Source organism: Ovis aries, chromosome 5, assembly GCF_016772045.2.
Source record: "Ovis aries strain OAR_USU_Benz2616 breed Rambouillet chromosome 5, ARS-UI_Ramb_v3.0, whole genome shotgun sequence".
Lineage (NCBI taxonomy): Eukaryota > Metazoa > Chordata > Mammalia > Artiodactyla > Bovidae > Ovis > Ovis aries.
Window position 1 is genome coordinate 36,675,683 of NC_056058.1, and position 27,397 is coordinate 36,703,079.

At 54.7% G+C, this 27,397-nt stretch overlaps 1 protein-coding gene across 10 annotated transcripts; it reads right to left on the reverse strand.

Moving 5' to 3' along the window:
- Positions 1-6,679: 6,679 nt before the first annotated feature.
- Positions 6,680-25,632, reverse strand: PDLIM7 (PDZ and LIM domain 7). 10 transcript variants are annotated; one of them, XM_027970027.2, is made up of 13 exons: positions 25,559-25,632; positions 24,502-24,607; positions 20,779-20,930; positions 20,667-20,697; positions 19,701-19,717; positions 19,305-19,441; positions 19,115-19,151; positions 18,112-18,173; positions 17,729-17,966; positions 16,152-16,332; positions 7,369-7,489; positions 7,167-7,282; positions 6,680-7,019 (listed from the first exon to the last, which is right to left on the reverse strand). In XM_027970027.2, exons 2-13 carry the CDS (start codon positions 24,595-24,597, stop codon positions 6,933-6,935), a joined length of 1,275 nt encoding a protein of 424 aa, XP_027825828.1. In that variant the 5' UTR covers positions 24,598-24,607; positions 25,559-25,632; the 3' UTR covers positions 6,680-6,932. The 10 variants fall into 10 exon arrangements, with proteins under 10 accessions (XP_027825828.1, XP_027825827.1, XP_060272342.1 ...); XM_027970026.2 differs by lacking the exon at positions 19,701-19,717 and adding an exon at positions 20,060-20,178; XM_060416359.1 differs by lacking the exon at positions 19,701-19,717 and adding an exon at positions 20,060-20,178 and having other exon boundaries at positions 18,112-18,182.
- Positions 25,633-27,397: the final 1,765 nt, after the last annotated feature.

The following is a 27,397-nucleotide window of genomic DNA, read 5'->3' on the forward strand; positions in this document are numbered from 1 at the left end:
TAGGGCCTCCGTTCCCGCCCCCCGCCTTGATCCCCTTCTCCCCATCCCCACCTCACCAAGCCCTATCCAGGCCCAACTTCAGCTCTCTTCTTTCCAACTCCCTGTCCCAATCGCAAATCCATTCCATTCCAATCCGGCCCAGCCCCACTCTGTCCTTCATTGATCTCCCTCCACCCTAGCCTCACCGCCATCCCTGGTCCATCCCAACCTATGTCCCCAACCCCTGGCCCATCTGTAGCCCATCCTCATTTCTTTCCCCTCCCAGCACCAGCCCCACTCCCAACCGACCGTATGCTTGGTGCAAACCCCTACCCATTCGTCAGACCGCAGCTCTACCTGCACCTTCCTTATTCCAGCCTAAGCTGTTCTTCTTCTGATCTTTGTTCCAACCACACCCCTCCACCCCTGCCTCCTAGACCATTCTCGGCTTCCTACTCCGACATTCCCAACCTGTAACTCATCTCCACCCCACTCTATACTGAACACCCCTCCCCCACCAGCTGCCCCCCCACCCCCCCCACCCACCCCCGCCCGAAGCCCTCTTAAGTGAGGCCAGCCTGGGAAATCCTTTGCCTTCTCTCCCAAGCCTCAGGTCTCCCAGAGGAATCCCAAGTAGAGTTCTGGAAGCAGCATCTAACCCCAGACTCCCAGGGCAGGGCTTCTCCAAGGACTCTCTAGGGCCAGTCCCCTGGCACCTTTAGTTCCCAAAGCTCTGAGCACAGAAAATACTGGGGCCTCAGAGGAGTCTCTTGCAGGGAAGTGGGCACCACTGTCAGGGCCTCCCGCAGCAGCTCTGCTCCTGTCTAAGCTGGGCTCCTGAAACCCTCTGCAGCTCTCAGAAGCCTTGATCACCACCTGCAAAGCCTCCCACCTCTGTCTTCCCAGAGGAGGTGGCAGAACCTGAGCAAACTTTTTCTGGTCCAGTCTGGGGGGGTGGGGCTGGGCCTCCGAATTCTGAGCTGTGTAACCAAGCAGCTGGACCAAGAAGAGGAAAGAAGTATGTACATTGGTCTCCAGTAGTGGATCCCAGCACTTTGGAGTACAAAGAACCCCTTAAAACTCAAAAGATTCCACAGGCCCCCGCCTGGGGAATTCTTAGCACTATGCCCCTGGACCCCTGGTCCTGTCAGTTTCTCCAGGGCCCCTACTTGGAGCAAGTCCCAAGCAGAATCCGTGAGATTCTAGGGAGAGAGGAAGACTCCACAGCGGGGCTGAGGGGTGCCTGGGAAGGATAGGTCAAGGGATCTCAGGCCTCAGTCCCTTCCTGCTTCCTTTGACTTTTTCCAGCTTTCATTTCCCCATCCCAAAGCCCCCTCCCCAGCCTCCTGCTCAGTTTCACATCCAAAACACAGAAGCCCTACCTGCACCTGCGGGCTGTCTTTCTCAAATTCCTGCCTCCCCCAGCCACCTACAAATTCTAGCCACACCCACTCTTACCTCTTTGCCATCTATATTTTTAAATAAACTTTTAATTTTAGAACAGCTTGAAATTCACAGAAAAATTACAAAGATAGTACAGAGAGTCCCCATATGCCCCATGCCCAGTTTTCTCTATTTTCAGAGGAGCAAGGAGGTTCCCTGCTCATATTCCCTGGAGCCCACCCTTCACCCCTTCACATCATCACCATCCTATAATTTATCTGTACTCTGCCTCCTTCCCGCATGGTCTCTGGCACTGCTCTGGCTGAGGTCACCAGGGACCCCTAAATTGCCAAATTCATTGGCCCCGTTGTAGTCCTCAGTTTCCTCAACCAGTGGGAACAGGGTGACTAATGATCACTCCCTCCTCTGCAAAGCCCTGAAACCCACATGCTCAGCCATGGTGGGTGGGTGCTGGGTGCCTCCTTGGAGGCTCTCCCACCAGAGTTTTATGTCTACCACTCCCAGCACTGATTGCCCTTCAAGTCTCTCCCTCCCCAAGATCCTGACCTTGTCCCCTCTCCCAGCTGCTCCCCCTGCCCCCTCCAGCACTGGGAGGCTTGTCCAATGGCTTCTCAGTCCCCAGAGTGGAAAAGCTAAGAAAGGAGGATTCACATCCCAAAGCTGGTCATTTGCTGTGTGACCTTGAGTAAAATGCTTTCCCCAAGTTTCCTCTTTGATAATGTGTTGTGTGGATAAAATGTGATAGAGTGAAGGCTTAGAAAGCAAAAACCCCTCCCCTTCCTCCTTGCAGCCCCACCCTCCCACACCCACCTTTGTGCAGCCCCACTCTCCCACGCCCATCTTCCTGCTCTGTGCTCCCCCACACCTCTCAGATAAGGCTTCAAGGCTGACATGTAGGTTTCAGGACTTTTTCAGTACCTGGAGCCTTCTCTGCCCTCCCCCTGCCTCTGCAGGTTCCTACCAAGCATACCTGCAGAAGTTTCGCCCTAATCATTACAATGCTCCCATCGCTTTTCAGATCTTGCCTCTGGCATGGGCCCAGCCACTTTCACCATTTAGCTCTGCTCCTGAGTTGCACAGACCTTGCTACAGTGTGACTTTAGACTCTTCTACTTGACCTTTCTTGTCTCGCTGTAAAATGGGAATGATAATGATGGTATCCACATCATAGGATTTGTTGAGGATTTAAGAAAAAAGTATCTAGAAAGCATTTAAAATGGCAGCTGCACATAGTAGATGCTATTGACATGTTGGCTATCATTACTATTTCACAAATGGGAGAACCGAGGCTCAAAGAGGGGCAGTGACTCGCCCTGTAAGGCAGAGTGGCAAAGTCCGTATAGAAACCTGTCTACCCTGCATCCCTTCAGCATAGCACACACTCTCCCTGCTTGTCCTTCTAGCACCTGTATTTCTACATCCAGGGGGCTAGCCTGGCCTGGAAATTGGTCAGAAGTAGCTCCTGAGGCTATAGCTGTGGGGCCAAGGGAAGGAGTCTGGGGGCAGGGATCCTGAATGTGGAGAGTAAGATGTCTGCCCAGTGCAGTGGACATCCATGATCAGCCATCCCTGCCTGTCTTCCAGTTGATTTTCCAGTGCAGGCTCCAGAGAACAGCATGTGATTCAGGCCAGTGGGTCAGAACCAGTGGCTGCTTCAGAAGTGGACACATGATCCCATTAAGTCCAATGGGTATCAGCCCTGGGACTTTTTGCTGGAACCATCGAGAATCTCTGGTGGGCTGCTGAGCTGGCAGGATGTGGGACTAGAGCTGGCTGAGGGGCATTTTTGCTGATAATGGGATGAGTTGCCTGAGACTAAAGCCAGAACTGAGAAAAGGAGGGCAGGGACTCAGCCTCCTGAAATCATCCTGACATCCTTGGGTACTGGATCCTGCTGTGTCTGAAGCCATTGACCTTTTCAGTTAAATGAGACAAATTATCCCTGTTTTTTGCTTAAACTAGTTTGAATTGCAGCTGAGAGTCCTTCCTAGTTGACCCAGTCTCCAAATAACAGTCATTTTTGTCAGTGGCAAGAGACAAGGGTGAGAACAAAGTTGACCTTCTAGCGCCCCCAGGTCCTGAGTGGGAGAACTTAGGCTGGTCCTGGGAACTTCCTTGGCTATTCAGGGCTGGTCCCAGCCTCTTGAGTTCTCTGCACGTTCCCAGAAAGCTGCCTCTTGCCCCCCAGAACCCCCACCTTGCCCCACTTTAGGTCCCGGCTGGGGAGGTACTTTTCCTCCAATCTCAGGTTTGGCTTTGGATTCAGGCCAACTCAGGTTCGAATCCCAGCCTCCGTGGCTGCTCCATGAGTGTGCCGTGGGCCTAGGCCCCCAGTCCCTAGCCTCAGCTCCCTTCCTGTAGCAGGACCTTGTGTGCCTTGTGAGTGTTCCAAGGCCCACGTGGGGCCCAGCACAGAGAAGCAGCATCAGAATCGAGAATCGTCAGTCCTTCCCTGTGTACCCTATTCTCCACCGCCTGTTTCCCTGCTGATTTCAAATGAGTGCAAGCCGCTCAGAACTGGAAAAAGCCCCTCCCTGGCCTGCTGTCTCTCCAGTTGCCCACTCAGCCCCCTGCCAAGGGCTCTGCCCCCTCGGTTGGGGGGACTGCACACTCCCAGGGCGCTAATGACCCCCGTGCCGGGTACAAAGACATTTCCCAGTACCCTTGGCCTCCACCTGTATAGCCTTGCACCTGAAACTTGAGAACACAGTGATCCCTGCAGCTCTGTGCCGAGAGGGGTGGGGAGCTGGGAGGTGCAGTGGGAAGCAACTCCGCCTTTAATCTGGGAAGCACGGACTAGACCTGGGCTGCTGGGTAGCTCCGGAGAGGTCACTTTCCCTTTCTGAGCCTCAGGTCCCTCCTCTGAAACATGCCTTGAATGACATCTCTTTTAAGCATGTTTTAATGATTAAATGACATCTAAGCGATTTCTCTGTGGTTCCAGCAGAGAGGTAGCTGTTCAGAGCAAGTGCCCCATGCTTGTTTTGACTTCCATCTAAAAAGCTCCGCTTTCCTGAGATTCAGTCCCCAGCTTTCTCCTCTTCCCTTTACTCTCCCCTTATATCTGCCCTCAAGATTCTTCAACCACCTCCCCTTGGCAGGAGCCTTCTAGCTGCCTCCTCCACCTCTCCTAGCAGCTCAGCTGACCACAGCTGTTAGAGGTTCTCAGGGCCCACCACAGTCAAACCTTTTAAGACAGCTGTCCACACACTCTCATCGACTCACTCTCTACACCCTCCCCTTCTTCCTCCAAACCTGGCACTGGCCCCAGCTCTCAGCAAAACTGATCCAGCAAACGTCACCTTGTTGCAAAATGCCATGGGGACTCCTCAGCCTTATCTGCCTGGCTGACACTGCTGGAAACACTCCTGCCCCCACCCCGGGCTTCCCTGCCCACGCTCCCTCCCTCCAAAGGCTGTGGTCCTCCACTTCTGGTGGCTCCTTCTGCCTTCTCTGCCCTGCCCTGTGATGTTGCTGCTGTTCCCCATCTCTCATGTCTTCTCTAGGCTGGGGCCCTGGCCATCGTCACACTAGATTTGGTCCACGGTATATATACATATTTTTAATAAGATTTTTAAAAATCTTAGTTGCCAACACTGAAAAACCAAATTTCACATAAAAGTGTCAATCTCTGGATGTTGTTGGTAAACTGGCAGGTCTGGCCACAGTTCAGCATTCCCACACGGCTGCCCCCAGAAGGCTCCCCACAGACCAGCACTTAACCATCCGCCCCTGTGCTCTTGCTGGCTGGTATCCATGGAAACCAAGGATGGACTGGGAGGTCTTCATGGTTCAAGAGAAGAGGGAGAGAGTACATTTCCTTGTGGAAGTGAGAGATACTCTTCACTGAATATGCCAGGAATGTCTATGTTGAAAGAAAACCACATCCTACCCGCTTTACTCATGTGACCTGCTGGGGCCCCTCTCTGAGCATCTGTGATAATGGTTGAATATCTGCCATAACTGCCCTGAACTCACTCCCAAATTTAATCCAAGGTGTATCTAGACTTGAATCTTCAGCTGCTTCCTGGATTTGTCTCCTAAATGTCTTGTAGGCACCTCATTCAGTCATTCAACATTCACTGGGTACCCACTGTGTTCTAGGCAGTGTTTTAGAGTCTGGTAAGATATCATGAAAGTGACATGCAAAGTCCTGCACTCCTGCTCCAGGGGTCCTGGAGAAGACACAACACAGAGGCCCTGCTCTTCTCTTAAAGGGAACAGGCCCGAGTACCTGTTGAGAACGCCAACTTCAGATGTGCTATAAAGTTCCTCATGCCAGCAAGCCCTGAAGGACAGGTGGCTATGGGGGCACCATGCTCTCCTGGTCTAGCTTGGGGCCTCTCCTCAGTCCCTCTCCAGTTCAAGCCTGGAATGGAAGGAATGACAGTCCCCTTGGGGTAGTGGAGGTCACCAATGGGATGCAAGAGGCCCTGGGGAAAGATGGGGCCACCGCCAGAGCCTCCAGGTTTGGAGGCAGCAGGCAGAGGCGAGCTCTGCAGGGGCATCCCTGGAGCGTGGTGCTTAGCGCCAGCCAGTCTCAGGATGGTGTGCCCAGATTCAGGCCTGGCTGCTGGCCGGGCTCGTGGATCAGAGCAGTGCAGCTCTGGTCAGGTCTCCTAAGCTTTCGTTTATGAGACTAAGTGCAGACACCCCACAGGGCTGCTGCGTGAGATAATGGGAGGAATGACTGGTATATTCCGGGTGCCCTCCTTCCTCTTCTCACCCCCCACATCTCTACTCCAGGCCTGGGACCAGTCACTGCCATGTGGTTTGATGCTCCTTCCTTCCCAGCCTCCTCACTGCCCCTCCTCCCAGCCTTCCTCCTTCCACTTATCCTGCTCATGGCTCCCAGAGGCTCTTTCTACAACACAAATCTGAACATTCTGTGCCTGGCTCTCCCCACCGTGCCCTCAGGAAGCAGTCCCAGCTCCTCATCCTGGCACTTCCAGGACTAGGGGGCTGCCTTCTCCAGCCCCCTTTCTTTGCCTGCAGCATACGATGGCAGCAGCCCCTCTGGACCCCCACTTGGGTGTACCATTTTCCACGTTACACCCCTGAGGATGCCCCTCCAACTCCTCTTCTCTGACTGCCAAGCCAAGCCAGACCAGGCACCTCCAACTTCTGTGGGTCCTGGGCCCAGCATGTGAGATTCCCCTTTGCCTCCTCCTGCTGACCGTGAATCCTCCTTGTCCCCATCACAGGTCTACCAGGATGGTCAGCCCTGGAGAATTTAATCTCCAGCCTGCTACAGGCCTCAGATCCCACCTTTCTTGATGCACGGGGGAGGCACACACACAGCTAGAGACAGATTTATTGTAGCACTGGACGTGAGCAGGGGCCGGTGTGGCCAGCACCAGTGTGTGAAGGTGGTGGAGGGAGTAGGGGAGGTGAAGGGGGTGGGGCCTGGGGGACCCCAGGCTCGGGCCAGGAGTCAGGGTCAGGGCAACTTTTGCTAGCCCTACCCAGAAATCTGGAGCAATGGTTCCAGAATCAGCAAACCCCTCAAGCTGGGTAGGCTGGGGTGGGCAGCAGTGGGTGGGAGGGGCTCACACGTGGGAGAAGGCGTGGCTCTTGCAAAGGGGCTTGTCCTTCTTGGAGTAGAAAGTCTTTCCTTCCAGGTTGATCTGACATATCTGGGAACAGCCAAGGCGCAGTTACGAGGCATAGCAGCAGAGGGCCATTCCCAACCTCTCAGGAATCCCAGAGGCAGGAGTGGAAGGGAGGCGGGTGAAGAACACAGGGCTCTGGGGACAGGGCCTGGGTCCAAAGGGGGTACTCACCGCGCACACGAAGCACGTATCATGCCAGCTGAAGCCCAGCGCCTCCAGGAAGCGGTCCCCGGCATCGATCTTGAAGTCACAGCCTCGGCATTTTGTGCCAAACATCTTCTCATAGTCTGGAGACGCAGAGAGAAGCCAAGTGGCGGGGGGACTTGGGTTCCCCCCTGCCTGCAGCCCGCCCTCTCCGCCGGCCCAGCCATACCTGGCTCGCAGTAGGGGGCCCCCTCCTCCATGTAGAAGGCCCTGTTCCGAATGGGCGCCTTGCAGGCCGCGCAGGTGAAGCAATGCACGTGCCAGGTCGTCTTCAGAGCGTGCATGACCTCCTGAGGGGGCAACAGCCGCTTGGCAGCTTGGCACCCTCCTCTTCAGAGCCCGGGACAGAGGCAGACTGGCTGGGGCCCCTTCCTTTCCAGATAAATGTTTGATCTGCACACCCACTGCTCCCACTCTCTCTCTCCAACCCCAAGGCATCCCTGGGGACGTCCACTGTGCTGTGCCGTGCCTAGTCACTCAGTCGTATCTGACTCTTTGCGACCCCATGGACTGTAGCCCGCCAGGCTCCTCTGTCCATGGGGTTCTCCAGGCAAGAACACTGGAGTGGGTTGACATTCCCTTCTCCAGGGGATCTCCCTGACCCATGAGAACCTGGGTCTCTGCATTGCAGGAGGATTCTTTACCATCTGAACCATTAGGGAAGCCCCCCATACTAGCATACTACCAGGTAATTTACCTCTTGTGTCTCTTGCTTATTGTCTGCTCTCCACCGCCTTCTTCCCGATCTAGTATGAGGTCTCGGAGGCCATGAACTATTAACATTTCTGTTAGCTGGTATATCCCAACAGTGCCTGGCCCATGGGTAGGCATCATGAGTGCTTGTGAGCTAAGTTAACCTGCTCTACTGGAGGCCTGACAGAGCAGAGGCCACAGGTGGGCTGAGCTCTCCCTGGGGCCAACCAGGTGAGTAGCACTCACTCCTGGAGCAGGCAGAAGGCAGTGTGGAGCCCCAAGGGATGTCAGATTGTGGGTTCAGCCAGATCTTAGCTGGGTGGCTTACCCAACAGCTTTATCTCCTCATGACACTTGGTTCCTTCACTGTTGAACTGGGAACCTGATCCCAGCTTTGCCGGGTTGCCATAAGAATGGTCCCACATCTGAGGCCAGGGGTACCAGACCCGGTGCCTGCCAAGGCCAGGTGGCATACACAGTGGGGCAAGGTGGGGACTGTGTCATGGGAGAGCACGTGTTCCGTGTGCAGGGGGGGGTGCTGACCGCTTCATTCAGGAATGCCTACAAGGCTCAGGTTGAAATCCAGGTGTTAAAGTCAAATCCAATTTTTCAATATTGGCTATTACTTTAAAAATGAAACAGAGGCTTCTCTCGTGGTCTGGTTAGGAGCCTGCCTGCCAATGCAGAGGACACGAGTTCGAGCCCTGGTCCAGGAAGATCCCATAGGCTGAGGGACAACCAAGGCTGTGCGCCACAACTACGGAGCCCTCAAGCTGCAGCCACTGGAGCCTGCGTGCCCTAGAGCCCGTGGGCCACCGCAGGAGAGGCAGCGCAGCCAGCAGCCTGCGTACCACAGCTAGCGAGCAGCCCCCACTCCCTGCAACTAGAGAAAGCCCGCGCGCAGCAACGAAGACCCAGAGCGGCCAAAAATAGATAACTAAACAAGTTGGGAAAAAAAGACTTCCCTGGTGGTCCAGTGGTAAGAATCCACCTGCCAATGCAGAAGCCACAGGTTCAATCCCTGGTCAGGGAAAATTCCACACGCTGCAGAGGTAGCCAGACCCATATGCCACCATCTACTGAGACTGTGCCCCAGGGCCTATGCTCTGCAGCAAGAGAAGCCAACACAGTGGGAGGCCCATGCACCTCAACGAAGAGGAGCCCCTGCTTATAGCAACAGGAGAAGGCTCTCGTGCAGCAGTGAAGACCCAGCAGCGCCAAAAATAAATACATACATTTTAAATAGAAACTATGAAAAAATAATAAGGAAAGAAACAGTGTGGACAAAGCAAGACATAAGTATGCGGAGCACCTAGCTCTCAGCTGGCTTGTCCGTGCCCACTATAGAAACTGTCAAGGGAATTCCCTAGTGGCCCAGTTGTTAGGATTCACCGCTCACTGCTGAAGGTGCAGGTTCAATCCGTGGTTGGGGAACTAAAATCCCACAAGGCGTGTGGCACAGTCCCCCCCCAAATCTGTCATTTCTCACATATACCTCACAACCAGCCTGGCCAGGAAGTTACTGCCACTCCCATTTTAGCAAGGTCCAGAGAAAGTGATCTGTCCCAGATCAGCGCTGGGGGAAGGAACTTGGCTGTGGGCCAACAGGACAGGGTCTCGGCAGGAGCATGGGGAGCCCGGAGCTGGACCCAGTGGGCATGTGGACAGGGAGGCAGGTCTCTGAGCCAGTTCTCCATATCCACCTTATGCCCAAAGCTTCCTACATCTGTCTGCCCTTGCCGTCCCATGACCCTAACCCAGGGCTAGCAGTTCCTTTCCCCTCCTAGAGTTGTCTCCCCCTGCCCCCAGGGAAAGCACAGTGAGGCACATCTGACCTCAGCGGTCCCCAGCTCCGGAACCCCTGACGTGGACCCTGCCCTCAATTCCACCTTGTCTCACACGCTCCCTGGGTGTTGCCTTGTGACACAAGCTGTTCCCTCTGCTTGCAGCATTCTCTCCTGACCCTTGTCCAAGCTAATTCCTACTGATGATTAAGTTCAGCTTAGAGGCCACTTCCATTCACTCCTTCAAGTGTTAAGTGACCACCTTCTATACACATGTTAGGATGTAAGTCGCTCAGTCATGTCTGACTCTTTGCGACCCCGTGGACTGCAGCCTGCCAGGCTCCTCTATCCATAGAATTCTCCAGGCAAGAATACTGGAGTGGGTTTTCATGGCCTCCTCCAGGGGATCTTCCTGACTCAGGGATCAAACCCAGGTCTCATGCATTGCAAGTAGACTCTTTACCAACTGAGCCACCAGGGAAGCCCTTCTTATATATGAGGTACAGCATTACACATGAGCAAAAGAGCCCTGGTCCCTGCCCATGAATTTCACACTGGAGAAGAGATGGGACAAAAGGACTGGAGGGCAGTAAGCAAACACTGGGGAGCCTGGCCAGGTGGGAGGGTGGGTATCAGGGAAAGTGCCCCTGAGGAAGTGTTATTTGAATCCCAGTTGAGAAGGAATGAGGTAAAGAGAGTGCTAAAGGGTATTTCTAGCAGCGGACAGCCCATGCAAAGGCCCGCCGGGAAGGAAGCACTGCGCTGGCAAGATGCAGCTGCCTGTGTCACTGCAGCACCGGAGTGACGGGGGCTGGTGGTGACTGCTAAGGCTTGACAACAGTCTTCCAGAGGGTCCTCAGAGTAAGACACGTCCCCTCTAATGTGTCCACCCCATCCCCCAGAGTTCCCCTCCAAGTCTGCTGAATCAACCAGATGGTCCTGTGTTTCCCCATGCTCTGAGCTCTAGGAGCCTGAAGCCCATGGTAAAGTGGGACAGTTAGGTTCCTGCCCATCCCCCCCACCGACCCTGCTAGAGGGTGTGGTCTGTCAGCCCCCTTGCAGCCCCTGCAAGAGGGGAAGCTGAGTACCCCTGGGCCACATGTGGAACCACTGGGCTGGGGCAGGAGCAGGGCTTGCCACCTTATTCTGGGCATACTCTAGGACCCAGGAGCTAGTCAGGCTCTGTGAGCCTTGCCTCGGTATCTGCAGCCTGGGCATTAACTTTGTCCACCTAGAACTGGGGCAGGGCAGGACGAGAGTGCGATGTAATGTAGGCGAGGCTGTCAGTGAACAGAATGCTAGGGCCTTGATCTGTGGGAAGCAAATCCAGATGCCAGCTTAAAAAAGGTCCTGGGGGTACTTCCCTGGTGCTCCAGTGGTTAAGAGTCTGTCTGCCAATGCAGGGGACACTGGTTCAATTCCTGGTCAGGGAAGATCCCACATGCCATGGGCCAACTGAGCCCGTGTGCCACAACTAGTGAGCCTGTGCTCCGCAACAAGGGAAGCCACCTCAACGAGAAGCTCATACACCACAACTAGAGAGTAGCCCCCGCTTGCTGCAGATAGAGAGAAGCCTGCATAGCAATGAAGACCTGGTGCAGCCAAAAATGAATAAGAAAATAAAAAAAGAAAGGTCCTGGGTTGCAGCCCATTCTGATAGAACAGTCCAACACGGTATCCATTAGGTTAGTGGGGAAATGACTGTAATCTTGGACAAAATGTCCTCATCTGTAAGATGAGAATAATCAAACTGACTTCATAGTATAATTGTGAAGCTGGGTGCCCACACATAGAAAATGACCCACAACACAAAACTGTGATAATATCCTTTCTTCCCTTCTACTCTACTGATGGAATCCTCACTTTTTGCTGGGCACATAGCTGTACAAAGTGACATTTCCCAGCCTCCCTTGCAGCTTAGTAATGTCATAGCCCACTGAGTTCTGGGCTATGGGATGGAAGCAGAAGGGCTGGATGGCACCCATAGCCCAATCCAAAAGGAAACCAGTCCTGAATATTCACTGGAAGGACTGATGCTGAAGCTGAAACTCCGATACTTTGGCCACCTGATGTGAAGAACTGACTCATTTGAAAAGACCCTAATGCTGGGAAAGATTGAAGGCAGGAGGAGAAGGGGATGACAGAGAATGAGATGGTTGGATGGCATCACTGACTTGATGGACATGGGTCCCTGACATGCTGTAGTCTATGGGGTCACAAAGAGTTGGACACGACTAAACTGAACTTATCTTCTAAAGATGGCTCCCAAGAACCTTCCACTCCTTCTTCCTTTTCCAATTTCTTGCTGAGAAAAGAAGCAAAGCGAAGGCAAAGGAGAAAAATATACCCAACTGAATGTAGAGTTCCAAAGAATAGCAGGAAGAGATAAGAATGCCTTCTTAAGTGAATAATGCAAAGAAATAGAGGAAAACAATAGATGAGAAAGACTAGAAATCTCTTCAAGAAAATTAAGAGATACCAAGGGAATATTTCATGTGAAGATGGGCTCAATAAAGGACAGAAATGGCAAGGACCTAACAGAAGCAGAAGAGATTAAGAGATGGCAAGAATATACAAACTGTACAAAAAAGGTTTTAATGACTCGGATAACCATGATGGTGTGGTCACTTACCTAGAGGCAGGCATCCTGGAGTATAGTCAAGTAGCCCTTAGGAAGCATTACTATGAACAAAGCTAATGGAGGTAATGGAATTCCAGCTGAGCTATTTCAAATCCTAAAAGATGATGCTACTAAAGTGCTGCACTCAATATGTCAGCAAATTTGGGAAATGCAGCAGTGACTAGAAGACTGGAAAAGGTCAGTTTTCATTCCAATTTCAAAGAAGGGCAATGCCAAAGAATGTTCAAACTACCACATAATTGTGCTCATTTCACATGCTAGCAAGGTAATGCTCAAAATCCTTCAAGCTGGGCTTCAACAGTATGTGAACCAAGAACTTCCAGATATACAAGGTGGATTTAGAAAAATAGAGGAACCAGTGATCAAATTGCGAACATCTGTTGGATCATAGAAAAAGCAAGAAAATTCCAGAAAAACATCTACTTCTGCTTCATTGACTAAAGCCTTTGACTGTGTGAATCACATCAAACTGTGGAAAATTCTTAAAGAGATGGGAATACCAGACCACCTGACCTGCCTGCTTAGAAATCTGTATGCAGGTCAAGAAGCAACAATTAGAACCATACATGGAACAATGGACTGGCTCAAAATTGGGAAAGGAGTATGAGGTTGTATATTGTCACCCTGCTTATTTAACTTATATGCAGAGTACATGATGCAAAATACCGGACTGGATAAATCACAAGCTGAAATCAAGCTTGCTGGGAGAAATATCAACAGCCTTAGATATACAGATGATACCACCTTAACGGCAGAAAGCAAGGAGGAATTAAAGAGCCTCTTGATGAAGGAGAAAGAGGAAAGTGAAAAAGCTGGCTTAAAACTCAACATTCAAAAAACTAAGATCATGGCATGCGGTCCCATCATTTCATGGCAAATAGACTGGGAAAAAATGGAAACAGTGACAGACTTTATTTTCTTGGCTCCAGAATCACTGTGGACAGTGACTGCAGCCAGGTGTTTATTAAAAGACAGATGCTTGCTCCTTTTTAGAAAAGCTATGATGAACCTAGACAGCATATTAAAAAGCAGAGACATGACTTTCCCAACAAAGGTCTGTATAATCAAAGCTATAGTTTTCCAGTAGTCATGTTCAGGTGTAAGAGTTAGGAGAAGATTCTTGAGAGTCCCTTGGACAGCAAGGAGATCAAACCAGTCAATCCTAAAGGAAATCAACCTTGAATATTCATTGGAAGGACTGATGCTAAGGCTGAAGCTCCAATACTCTGGCCACCTGATATGAAGAGCTGACTCACTGGAAAAGACCTCAATGCTCAGAAAGATTGAAGGCAGGAGGAGAAGCAGACGATAGAGGATGAGATGGTTGGATGGTATCACCAACTCAATGGACATGAATTTGAGCAAACTCTGGGAGATAGTGAAGGATAGGAAAACCTGGTGTGCTGTAGTCCATGGGGTCATAAAGAGTTTGACACCACTGAGCAACTGAACAGGAAGCCAATTGGAGCATGGAAATTTTGCCTGAAGCTCAAGAGGTATCTTGGACTATGAGTGGTTAGTAAGTCAATGCTTAGATGTCAGAGAAACAAGATACAGGAGGCCTGGATCTGCCTACATGTCCCAAACTGCCTACTTCTCAACTTCCTTACATGAGAAACAGCTGTCATTATTTTTTCTGTCACTTGTGGTCAAGGCAATTATCACTAATATGACCATTACTACGGAGCTCTCTGGGCTTCCCAGGTGGTGCTAGTAGTAAAGAACCCTCCGGCCAATGCAGGAGATGCAGGAGACACAGGTTCGATCCCTGGGTTGGGAAAATCCCCTGGAGGAGGGCGTGGCCATCCACTTCAGTATTCTTGCCTGGAGAGTCTCCATGGACAGAGGAGCCTGGTGGGCTACAGCCCATAGGGTCACAGAGTCAGACACGACTGAAATGACTTAGCACACACACACGCACAGAGCTCTCTGGCCACATGTGGACGCTCTGCCCATGGATCCAAAAATAGGGAGACGCGTGAGTGCTGGAAGACCGCAGCGCCTGGTGCTGCTCTGGTTTGGCCGTCATGCTCTGCAGCCTTGGGCACTTTCTGTCCCTCTCTGCACTTCTCTGCTTGTTTTCACACAGGCACAGCTGAACTCCCCTCAACTGTCACCCTGCCTGTTATGTTCCTCTTTCCTTAGGCTGCTCACCCTCGACACTCTTGGGGTCCCCTTCCTCTGTGTGAGTTCCTGGGGGCAGGACCATGCCTGTCTCATCACAGGGTATTCCCAATGTGGGGCACACTGTCCACAATGAATGGGAGATGGTAGATAGGGCATCACTCTCAGCCCATAGCATGTGCTGATCCAAGTCCCAAACCCAGCTCCAGGTGGCAGCTAGGCTGCCCTGCAGGAGACCAGGCCAGGCTCTGCTGCATATTTAGACTCAGTAGGAAGAACAGGATTTTTTTTTTTAAGAATACGTTTTTATATATATATTATTTCTTTGGCTGCATGGGGTCTTAGTTGTGGCACAGGGGATCTAGTTCCCTGACCAGGAATTGGACCCAGGAATTGCCCTGCATTGGGAGCGCAGAATCTCAGCCACTGGACCACCAGGGAATTACCAAGAATAGGGTTTTGAATCACAAGTTTTTGAACCTAAACTTCTGCCTTTGCAAATCAATAGTTCTGTGTCCGTCAAGCCTACCTTTAGAGATCGTGTTTTTCATACGCATTCGCATTCAGGGCAGCAGACTGCATTAGCCTCTCAAAAGCCAGTCACAACCCCCTTTGGCCCTCCTCTCTTATAGAGAACAGTAGCTGAAATACTGGATTTGCCAGCTGCCCTCACTGGCCCAGGTGCTCATACAGTAACAATTCCAACAACTGAGATAAAGATGCAAGTTCCTGGTTTTTCTTCCCGAGTCAAAAGGCAAAACCTCATTAAAAGAAGCTTCCTGCTCCTTCCCTCTTCTTCCCACGTGCAACAAGAATGTGAGCCTGGGGCTTGAGCAGCCATCTGGCAACCATGATACAATAAACTCGAGGACAAAGGCCTACAGGCTAAGGATTTCAGAACTAAAACACAGGAAAAGCCTAAAGCCATCCCTGAGCTGTTCTTCTACCCCTGGCATTCTTGCAATTGAAGTAAACATTACCCCTTCTGTTTCAATCTCTATTACTGAAGCTGAATGCAATCCTAACATAGTAGCCATCTCTTGTTTTGGCCTGACTAGCACTTACCTCCTCTCTTGGGGTACTGTCACCCTGGTTTTATTTTCAAGGAACCAGTCCTGTGATTCAGGCAAGGCCACCAGATCCCGTTCCAGAGGTGGGTGTCACCCAGGCCTGGCCAACTAGAGTCACAGGGCTTGATTCAGAGATGGGCATGTGAAGCAAGCCAGGCCAACGAGCATCAGCACTGGGACTCGATGCATCAGCTGGCACAGGGGTGCTCTCTTTCTCTGCAGTGCTAACCTGGGAGATGCAACCCTGGAGCCACTGATGTAGCAGCATCTTGCCGCTTTCTATGGAAATGCAAGCTGGGAACAAAGCCAACACAGATGAAACCAGAGGCAAGTGCAAGACTCCTGACGACCTGGATCTGCATTCAGCTGGGCCAGAAGTTAGCAGCCCTCAGCCTTTCTGACTACTGGCGCCAAATCTCTCCTGCTTGAGCCCTTTAGAGTTAGGATTTAAGTCACCTGTAAAGACAATCCTGGCTAATGTAAAGTAAGGTCAATATAGTAGCCCAATTATGAGGCTGGTAAGGTTCCAACAGGGTCCTGCAGGGAGAGCCCCCCAGCCCAGGAGCTGCTCAACACTCCTCAACGCTGAAGAGTCAGGCTTGCCCTCCCAGCACCCCCGCCAGCTGCCAGCCCCACTCACGCCGGTGATTTTCTTCTTGCACTTGGCACAACTGGGTGCATAGCGCACATCGTAGCAGGGTGGGCAGAAGATGGCCCCCTTCTCCTCGAAGAAGCCACCCTCTTCCAGAACCTTCCCACACTGGCTGCACACAAACTCCTCAGGGTGGTACGCGTGGCCCAGCGCCACCAGGTAGCGGCCCCTGCAGGCGAAAGAGAGGGCAATGAGTGGGAGTGGGTGCAAATGAAGTCGGGGTTCCTGGCCAGCACCCCACAGGGTTTACCCCACACCCATTATGAAACCTTGAAGGGAACATTCATTCTCTTCATCTCCAAACAGGGAAGCTGCTGCTGCTGCTGCTAAGTCGCTTCAGTCGTGTCCGACTCTGTGCGACCCCATAGACAGCAGCCCACCAGTCTCCCCCATCCCTGGAATTCTCCAGGCAAGAACACTGGAGTGGGTTGCCATTTTCTTCTCCAATGCATGAAAGTGAAAAGTGAAAGTGAAGTTGCTCAGTTATGTCCAACTCGTAGTGACCCCATGGACTGCAGCCTACCAGGCTCCTCCATCCATGGGATTTTCCAGGCAAGAGTACTGGAGTGGAGTGCCACTGCCTTCTCCAAAGAGGGAACAGACAGGCTTGAAAGGTGACTTGCCTAAGATCAAACAGCAAGACAAAGCTGACTATTGTGGGACTTCCCTGGTGGTGCAATGGTTAACAATTTGCCTCCCAAGACAGGGGACACGGGTTCAATCCCTAGTTGAGGAACTAACATCCCACATGCCTCCGGGCGACTGAGCTCATGTGCCACAATTAGAGAGCACGTGCATTGCGACTAAGGTTCCACGTGCTGCAACTAAGATCAGAGGCACCCAAATAAATATTTTAAAAAGCTGCACTGTTTTGATGACAGGAGGTGAGGGAGAAGGGTAGTGTCAGGAAAGGGAGGAAGGTGACACTGGGTGAAGACTGCTGACTTGAGCCTAATAAGTTGAACCCAAGGGGTTGGTGTCCTGGGGGACAGCAGGCCTGGAGTACCTGCGAGCCCTGAAGACCAGTGGGTACTTGAGCTGAGCCTGGTGCCCACTCTGTTCCGCTGGCCTGTTCCATCCATGCTGGAGAGGGACCCGGCCATCCCAGATAAATGGGGATGTCTGAACGAGGGGGTGCTTTCCAGAGCTTAAGAGCTGACAGGAGTTGACAGCAGGGCAGTGCCTCGTATGAGAACTAGGAAGGTTCTGGGGCCTGACACAGATCCGATTCTGGGGGCTGTGGGACTCTGCTGGGCCCTGGGGAGCAGCGCAGAGAGGGAGGAACTTGAGAGGCTTAGCAGAGAGAAACCAAGTGAGCAGGAAGGAGAAAGGCAGAGGGGCTGGGAGCAGGGAGGCCATTCCTGGCCCAGAGAGCAGCGAGTCTAGGGCTGCAGCTTGGCTATGTCGTTGGCAACCCCTCCATTTTGCCAGGCCAAATGTTGAAGAGAGGCTGAGCAGGGGGCAGCTGAGATGAGTAGGGAGACAGATGGGAGGAGCAGTGGTCAGAAAGGGCTGGAGTTCCAGTTCAGGAAAAGACCAGGGTAGGAAGGAACGGGGCCACCCACCGGATGACCTTGTGGCACTGGTGGCACACGGGAGTCTTGCCGTTGCTGCCCCCGCCCCCGCCATGGCCCCCTCCAGCGGCGGCCTGCACGATGGAGGTGCGGTTCTGCATAGGCGTGGGTGTGGCTGGCTGGGTGTGCCGGGTCAGCACCGTGCTGGTCTTGTCCGGGGCATAGCGCTCAGCAAATGCAGGGTCCACAGCCCAGGGTGGGCGGCTCGTGGGACTGGGGGTGGTAGGGCCTGCCAAGGCCAGGAAAAGTGGCTCCATGGGGGTGCCCAGGGACACCACAGGACAGTGGGGAGAGCCTGGGGCAGCTTGGAGGGGCCCGACCCCCATGCCTCTGGAGGTTACCCGCCCTTCCCCATCAAGCCCACGCTCTCTCACCAGGCCAGGGTTCCTGGGGTGTAGCTGAGGCTGGGGTTGGGGCTTCCGTCCTGGGCACCTGGCTGTAAGATCTGTCATTCAAGGCCCTGCACGGCCGAGGCTCCTGGCATGGCCCCACCCCCCAAACTTGGTCCTGCTGGCCCCATGAGAGATGCCTGGGTGCATGACAGCAGAGGACTCCAGGTCCCCCCAGGGCAGGGATGGGTAGGGCAATTTCTCCTGGCCAGGTTCCAGCTGGCTGGTCTGTCGCACAGGGCTGGGAGGTGAAGCAGGGCTCTCACTTCTGGGGCCGCTCGCGAGGGTCCTTCTGATGGCAGGGGGCCCTTTGCTGAGTACCCCCACCCACTGAGACCCATACTGGCAGGGCCCACACTGGATCTGAACCATCTAACACCCCTGACCCCAAATGCAAACCAAGTCCACAAAGATAAGAGAACAGAGGCAGAGAAAGCAGGGCTGAGAATGTTTATTTTCATGCCCCAAAAGCCAGCACAGACCTGGCAGACAGCAGTACCACAGGGCAAAGAGTAAAGGCAGTGGTGTCAGATGGAGCCGGGCCCTGTGCCAGGAGGGCAGCTGGGGCCAGGACAGCAGGAGGCTCAGTCCAGGGGCAGAAAAAGGATGGGTGAGGCAGGCAGAAGCTGGAGGCGCCAAGGGGAGGTGCCCTGGGGCGGAGGAACAGCAAGAAAGAGGCAGAGAGGGCAGCCGGCTGGTGAGGACCAGGCTACGACTGCACGTTGAGCACATGGGCAGAGCGCTGGTGGTGCCAGTCCCGGAGGCGGGTGTAGCGTGGGCTCTGCAGCTCCAGGACATACTTTTCCCTGAGGGGTAGAGAGAGAAGGAGAAGGAAGTGGAAGGAAGGAGAGACGGAAGGGAGGCAGGGAGGGAGGACCAGAGGAAGGAAGGAGAACGGATGAACCTGGCTAGGGATGGCCAGGAGCAGACAGGGCTGGAATGGGAGAGGCCGGAGATGAGAAGGAGGGGCTGCAGCTTGACCTGTTACCTTGATTTCTTCAGGTGCTCCTCATCCGGGTCTTGCACTGAGAGGGCAGAGGCAGGCATTGACCAAGAGCAGACAGAAGGCCACCCCAGCCCTGAGCCCTGGTAGAGGGTGCCGGAGCAGGCTCCAGCTAAGCCTGGGTCCAGGCTGGGGACCAGGAGCAGAGTCCGCCCTTCCCTGGGCTGGCACTTACTGAACTCGGTGCCCGTGAGGTGGGCAAGGATGCGGAAGGAACGGGACTGGCCTGTCCCAGGCCTCGGCCGCCAGTCCTCCGTGTCCTCCATCAGCCGCTGCTTGCTGGCATCTGGCACCAGCGGTCGGAGCGGCTGTCTGTGGGGAGGGTGTGGCTCAGAACCTCATGCTGGGGTGGGCAGCAGGGGCGGCCCCTCCCCGGACTTGATATAGGTGGGCTAAAGTGAGGGGAAGAGGGCAGGGCAAGGCCAGGGCCCTGCTGGGTGAGGGGTGGGGTAGGGAAGTGAGAGGGGAGGAGGGCAACCAAGGTGAAAGGAGGGCAGCCAGAGTGGGGAGGGGCCACCACCCAGAGTGCCAAAAGGAAGGAAGAGAGGACAGGCAGAGGGGGCTCACTGACTTGTCAGGGGTCTGCACCTGTGAAGGAAATAAGACAGATGGACAGATAAAGGTACAAAGAGATAGACAAGGGGAGGAAGAAAGATGGCAAGGGGTCAGAATAGCCAGGGGGAAGGCTGCACTGAGTGTCTGGGCTCAGTCGGCCAACATCAAATCCCAACCCCAGGCTACCACCGAGGAGGTGGCGGCACGAGCCACACCCTCGGTGGGGCCCTGTGCCTGCAGTACCCGCCCCAGCCACCAGGGGTCGCTGTCGCACGGTTCCGGCCAGGCTGGGGCGCAGCACAGGCAGAGCAGCAGCGGGCAGCCGGCGGGCGTGCGGTGGTGGAGACACGGCGTGGACGGGCAGGACAGACGTACCCATTCTGCTGCGGGGCGCTGTCTGCGGGCGGGTTCGCCCCGAAGGGTCGGGCCGTCTTGTTGAGGGAGGCGCTGGGTGCAAAGGTGTACCGCGGGGGGTCCGCGGCAGGGGCCAGGGCCTGGGCAGAGACAGAGCGGGGAGGGCGGGCAGGGCGGGAGGAGGCGGGGGCTCTGGCCAGAGGGGGGCGTCCCCTGGCACGAAGGGGCCAGCGGTGCTCCAGCCCTACCCCCACACATCTGGCCTGAGGCTCCGGGGAGGGGGCGACTCAGGTTTCAAGGGGCCCATTTGGGAGCAATGATCTCAGCCCACGCAGTCCGAGGGCGGGTGGGCTGGTGCAGCTTGCAGCACAGGCCGGCGGGAGAGAGGGAAGGAGGCAGGCAGACAGACGGATGGACGGACGGACCGACAGGCAGACATGCATGGTGCTCTGACCGTGCGGCAGTCCCTGGCCCAACTCCCAGTTCCCAGACTCCCCAGCTCTGGCGTCCACCCTCTACTCCCGGCCAGGGATGGGAGAGTACCAAGGCTGCACCAGGGAGGGCAGGTGAGCCTCGATGTCCAGTCCCACCCCGCCTGCTGCCCACATATCCCAAGCCCATCCCCTACCTTCTGCGGTTTGCTCTGAGCAGGCTGAGCCCTAGAAGAGAAGGGGAAGTGGTGATAATGGACCACGCCCAAGGGCACGCCCACCTGCCAGGGCGGCTCAGCTCAGGCTTACCTGCTGAGGCTGAGGCTAAGGCGCTCACCGCAGGCACGGATCTTGTTCTGGGCTTCGATGTGTGTGAGGCCCCCCGCGTTCTCACCATCAATACTCAGCACCCAGTCACCCACGGCCACGCCAGCCTGTGCAGCTTTACCTCCAGGGGTGAGCTATGGAGAGATGGAGGGTCATGGAGGGCCACGACTGCAGACCAAACTCAGGCAAACAGCAGCCAACCCTGCCCTTCCTCAGCTGCCCCACTCGCAGAACCCAGGGGTCTCTTCCTTCAATGTGTTTCTGGACTACTGTCGAATACTGAAGCCATCTGGGAGGGGGTGGGGCTCCCTTGAGCTTCACCATCACCTCAAACACGCTGCTTACACATTCATTCACCTCCAGGGACCCTCCTCACGGTTCAGAAGCTGCTGACATCAACACGCAGCCACCTTCTGGCTAAAACACAAGTGTCTCAGCTCCAACCAAAGCTTTTGAGGTCCCTGCTGGCCTCTTGCCCAGGCCATTCCACCCACCAGACCTGCCCTCTGGCTGTGCATGTGGGCATGAAGCGTGCATGTGTGCTTGTGGTATATGCGTGAGCTGAAACCATGAAGATGACTTCTGCGAAGTGGTGGGCTTTGGCGAAAACAGAGTGGAATGGGCTGCCTAGGGCGTGAGAAGATCCAATTACTTATGAAGACCTCAAGTGCTGAAAGAAGTGTTCTCAAGGTTAGGAAGCACCAGTTTTACGGCCCAGGGTCAGGTATTTCTCAGGGTCTTGATACAGGTGACTCTGAAGAACCCAACTGGGCCCTCCCAGCCCTCTGGCCTAGCGGCAGCAACACAGGCAGAACCAGCACTGCTGTTCACAAGTTTAAGCCCACAGGTCTGCCTGGCTACCTGGCAACGGGCTTGGCCTTGAGCCGGCTTGCGGGGAAGTACTGGGAGGTAGAATCACACTTCACAAGTTGGGGAGGTTTGCAGAGTACAGGCTGCCTGTGACCCCATAAGGCTCCTCAGGTGAGCTGATGCTCAGAAGGAATTCAGGCAGGAAGAGGAGGTAAGAGGTTGCAGAGAGGTGGCAGAGGGATCAGACCCAGAGACTGATGGCACTAGGGCAAGAAGGGAAAGCTCGGTTTGATGGCTCTACCTCATGCTTCAGAAGTTAGAAGGGCAAGATAGCTGGGTGGCCCTTTCTTTACTTGCTAAGTACTAACAGCAGTTTACATTTATCGAGTACCTAGTATTACCACATACTGAATCCTCCAAAAACCCTGTGGAGGAGAGTCTGGGAATATACCTATTTTATACATGGGAAAAAGAGAGGTTAAGTAACTTGCTTCTAGTTGCCTAGCTAGCAGCTCAAGAGGCAGGCTCAGGCTCCACCCTATTAGGCCACCTCTGTTGCGAAAAGTAAAGTGAAAGTGTTAGTCCCTCAGTTGTGTCTGACTCTTGTTAACCCATGGACTGTAGCTCCTCTGTCCATGAAATTCTGCAGGCAAGAATATTGGAGTGGGTTGTCATTTCCTTCTCCAGGGGGTCTTCCCAACCCAGAGATCAAACCCAGGTATCCTGCATTGCAGGAGGATTCTTTACCATCTGAGCCTCCAGGGAATTGAGAGCTGGGGCTCAGAGGTCAGCCCTCTGAATGGAAAGATTCTCTGACCCTCAAGCTGGCTTTGGGGCTTGGATCCCCTATCTTACCTCTAGTTCAATCCAACCCCTTATAATAGGCATGGGGGAGTGATGCCCTTGAGGGGAAGTGACTTACTCAAGGTCACAGTGAGTCAGTAGAAGGGAAACCTGGTCTGGCCACTCCCTACCCACATGGCTGGCTCCGGGGAAGTGTGGGCTAGCCCACGGAGGTGGGAGTCTCCGGTTGAGCTGGAGCTGTTGGCTCCCAGAGAGGGGATGGGGAACTGGCAACTACTTCCTTCTCTGGGATGAGGAGGACACAGGAGGGACAGAGGAGTCAGAGGTGGAGACAGAAGCAGAAGAGACCTGGGGATGGGGGGCAGCATGTGTCTGGAGAGAAAAGCAAGGAGGCCCAAGGGACCAAGGAGAGGAAAAGCCAGGGGGCTGGACACCACACGGAGTAGGGGGTGAGTCAGCCTGAGGGCTCCACTGAGCAGCCCAACCCCCAAGTCCCAGACGTTACCTCATCTCCCAGGCCTGGGCCTCCAGCCAGCCCTAGCCCCTCCCTCTCCTCCTCCATGCTAGGGTCAGGAGAGAGGGAGGGGGCCCAGCCCAGCTCCGAAAAGACCACCCTCACTCCCACCCACCAGGGCCTAGGTCCAACTCCAGGGCTGGGCTCAGCCAGTGGCCCCACCCACATGCTGGGGCTGCTGACAACAGAGCCCAAGCTCAGAGTGCCCCCAACAGGCCACATCTGAAAGTCCATCCCTTAGGCTGCTTTGTTGCCCATCCCCACCAATGAATAAACTGAGGCTCAGAGGTCAGCCAAGCTCCCAGCCACACTGACCAGCACTTTCTCAGGAAGTGGAGTATAGGATGAGTTCCCAGAGATGGCAAGGCTTGAGTATTATGTATGGGCTGGGTGTAAGTAGTAGGGAGATCAGTGCCCTTAGCTACCTTGCTGGCAGAGCAGCTTCCAGGAAACCCCGTGGAAGGGTCCCTTGGAACAGTGACTGCTTGCAGGTCCTGGCCACCAAGCCCAACTACAACAGACTCTACCTTGGGGCCCCCTCAAGCTGGGATCTCTAGACCCCTCCAGGCTAAGCCTGCCCTGGGCTTCATGCCAACAGCTGCCCACCAGGAGCCTGGGTGTGCCTCTCTGGTCAAGGGGATATGGGGACAGAAATCCCCGCCCACTCCTGACCCCCAGACTACAGTCAAGAGACACCAACCCAAGGGCTGGCCTCACCCTCTCAGGGCAGGCACTTTGTTCTCCGAGTCCCACAACTGATCCCACAGTTGTAGCCACAGCCTGATGATCGGCTGAGGGGCCCACTGATGGGGTTCAGGGTTCCAGGCCTAGGCCAGCCTTCTTTAGTTCTGCAGACTCCAGCCACCAGTTGACTATCCCAGCATGGGGCTGCATTCTTGGGCTTATAAGGCAATCCCCCTGCCACAGGGAGGAGCCAGCCTCCAGCTCCACCCCCACCAGGACAGGCTCTCAGGAGTTGAAGTCAGAGCCCTAGATACCCAAACACCACTGCATCCTGAATGGAACCAGTGAATGGGATAAAAGTCCTCACCTGGGCTGGGGAGAAGCAGAAGCACCTTATCCACCCACAAAAACTGCAGGCCATCCCTGTGTTTGAAGCCCCATGCCTGCTTTGCCATGGAACTGATGAAAGAGTTCCTTCAATGAGTCTTGAGTTATCTCATCTGAATAAACAGGGTGGTAGTTGCTATTCCTTAGGTGGCAATGAGGATGAAGTGAGCTCCTGCAGTCAGAGTGCCCTCCCAGGGGCCTAGCACCAAACATTGCTCCTCAAGCAGTTTATAGATACTTCTTGGAGACCGCAGGTTCACCTCCTGAAGAATGGGCACACTCCTGAGCCTAGAAGGTGCAGTGTAGAGCTGTGGAAGTCTGAGGGCTGCTCCCTTCCCAGTATCTACCGAGTTGGGAGTCCTTGTGGCAGATGCCCACAGCTCTGGACCTGGACACCTCCTGGTCTGTGACGTCGGCTCATTCCTGCTCAGACTCCTCCTGCCGCCCACTGGAGATCTGAGCACCCAGAGACCCCCAGAGGAACCCTTCCCTCAACCTAGGCTCACCCGGGAGATGGAGAGGGGTACATTGAAGTCCTTGCCCCCCTGCAGCCGGAAGCCCCAAGGTGCTGGCCCCTCCAGCACCACCTTGAAGGAATCCATAGTGCTGCTCCTGAGAGGAGAGAAAAAGTGAGTGATGCACAGTGGGTGCACAGGCAGGCCCTACTCTGGACACCAGCCTTGGACTAGCGCCAGGCAAGCACTGGCAGACGCTGAGCACACCCAGGGGGAGGGTAGGCGGGCACCCTGTTAGGTCGCGCTGGGCTGCTAGCTGGCAGACTCACTTTGGAAAGACAGGGGCAACCCCCCTTCCCCAAAGGACTGGGGCGGGGGGTGAAGGGAGCCCGCATCCACTCATAAGGTTCCTCTCACCCAGGAGTGGACAGCAGGACTACTTTGGCATGACTTCCTTCCCAGCCAGTCTTGAGCCTTGGTCTGGACAGCAATGCCAGTCCAGGGCCGGCACTCCTCTCCCCCGCCCCCAGGTCCCCACAGGCAGGCCTCGGCTGGAGCCTGCTCGGACTATATAAGGCGTGTAAACTGACACTGTTCGGAGAGAACACGGGGGCTTGGGCCGCGAGGGGGAGGGGTGCGGAGGGAGGCGGCTGGAGCGAATCCTAGCCATTCCAAGCCCAGTCGAAGCTACTGAGAGCCAGGGCAGGACCCCTGGGAGCGCTGGGTTCTGGGCGGGGGCGAGGCCCCTGGAGGGAACGGTGGGGGCTGGGACTCCAAAGCACGGTCAGGAAAAAGATTTATCCTGCAGCCCAGTGAGGGTGGTGCCTCCCACACAGGACTGCTACCATCCCAACGTGACTCAGTTTCCCCCTGGGCCTCCGCCTGGGCCCCAAGCACTGGCCGAGTCCCAGGCGCAGGAAGCGGCGCAGGCGCCAATCAGCCCCGCCGCAGCCGGCTTCGCCGCAGGAAGGCGGGGGCGGGGGTAGGGGCGACGGCCCATCGGAGGAACTGCAGAGCTGGCTACGACCCCCAGCCCCCTCTGTGGTCCCCATTAGGCCTCTGCCCCCCGCCTGGTCCGGCCCGAGATGCCCCGCGCTGTCCCAAGTACCTCCTGGGCCCCACCGGGGCGCTGCTCCGCGGCGGGCTCCAAAGAGCCGCGCTGGGATCCGCCGCCCGAGTTCTGACCCCGCCCCCGCGGCTGCCATCCGCTTTGAGCCCGCGTAGGGGGGCGGAGCCAGATGCCCCGCCCCCTCCAAAAGTCGCGGTCGCCCGGGCAGTGGGAAGCCCTACCCAATCCTTCCGCCCCACCCAATCATCAGGTCCCATCTAGCTTTGGGCTCTAAGACACAGCCCTCCTTGGTCCCGTCGGTGGGGCGGGGCCTGGACGGAGTCTGGGCGGGGTCTCGGCTGCTGGACACCTAGTCTGGGAGCCTAACCCTCCGCTTTCCTGGCCCTTTGCGCCTCCAGCTGGCTGAGTGAAAAGAAAGTCTACTTGGGAACCAGACAGATCTGGATCTGAGTCGTCTGTGAACCTTAGTTTCCAACTCAGAAAAATGGGACAATACTACTCGCTTCACAGGGCCGTCGTGAAGACAGGCACAGTTCGCCGTAAGGTACAGCCATCGGAGGCTCCAGAATTTCTAAATAGGACGGATTTGGTGGAGAGTTGGTGGTGGTGGGGGGGACCTCGAGGTGGGCTTAGTTGAGGAGGACACGGGGGAGCATGAAGTTGTTTGCAGAACATTCCACCGAAGGCAGAAAATGACAGTCGACACAGGTGTAGGGACCCTTGGCTCTGGCCCCAATCGTTACTCATTCCTGACCTGTTCCTACCACCGACCCCTCGCAGTCAGCGGCCAGCAGCCCAGCCACCCCACCTAAGTGCTGACTGTCTTGATGAGGTATGTCCTGCTACCCGCTCCAGAACCGGCAGCGCCTCCATTGAGGGTGTCAGAGTCCCCAGTTTGACCCAGTGCTCAGCCCAGGCGGCTAGCTCAGGCAGCGGGGGAAAGTGAGCAGGGATCCAGGTTTGCGAGTGAGTGAACAGATGTCCACGCCTCAGGGGATGGCCAATGCTGTTCTCCCCTCTCCACTATTATCATATTTCATCCTCTTCTGCATCAGTCCCTTCACTACATAAACTGATGTAAGAGTTCTCATCTTTAAATAAATTTTCTCTTGATCTCACAACACTTTTCAGCAATCTCTCTCTTATTCTTCTATTTTCCCTGAGGGTAAAATTCCTTGGAGTTGTCTATTACCCTTCCTCCCCGTTTTTCCTCCCATTCTCTCCTGAACTCATTCAGTCAAGCTCTTGTCCCCACCAGTCCTCTGAATTAATTCCCTCTTCAAAAGGTCTCTAATGATTTCCAGGTTATTCAATCAATGGTGATTTCTCAGCTTTCCTCTTTCCTTACCTAGAAACAGCTCTGGTCAGGGTATACTCCCTCTTCCCCGTGGCTTCATCCTGTCCCACTGACTGCTTCTTCTCCACCATCTTTCCTCCTGCCCTACTGAATTCTCCTTCTCCACCTCCTTTTGCAGCTCCTCATTTGCTTTCCAACATGGTCATCAGCTCTTTCCTCTCTACATTCACTCTCTGGGACCTCATTCTGTTCTGTGACTATCAATAACACCTATATGCCAAGGACTCCCGACTTATATGTCCGGATCTGGCCTTCCCCAACAAATCCAGACTCCAGTATCCAACAGTCTGTCAAGCCTAGGATGTCTATCTCAAATCATCATTGTTGTAGTTCAGTCGCTGAATCATGTCCAGCTCTTTGTGACCCCATGGACTACAGCACACCAGGCTTCCCTGTCCTTCACCACCTCCCAAAGTTTGCTCAAACTCATGTCCATTGAGTCAGTGATGCCATCTAACCATCTCATCCTCTGTCATCTCCCCTTCTCCTCCTGCCTTCAATCTTTCCCAGTATCAGGGTAT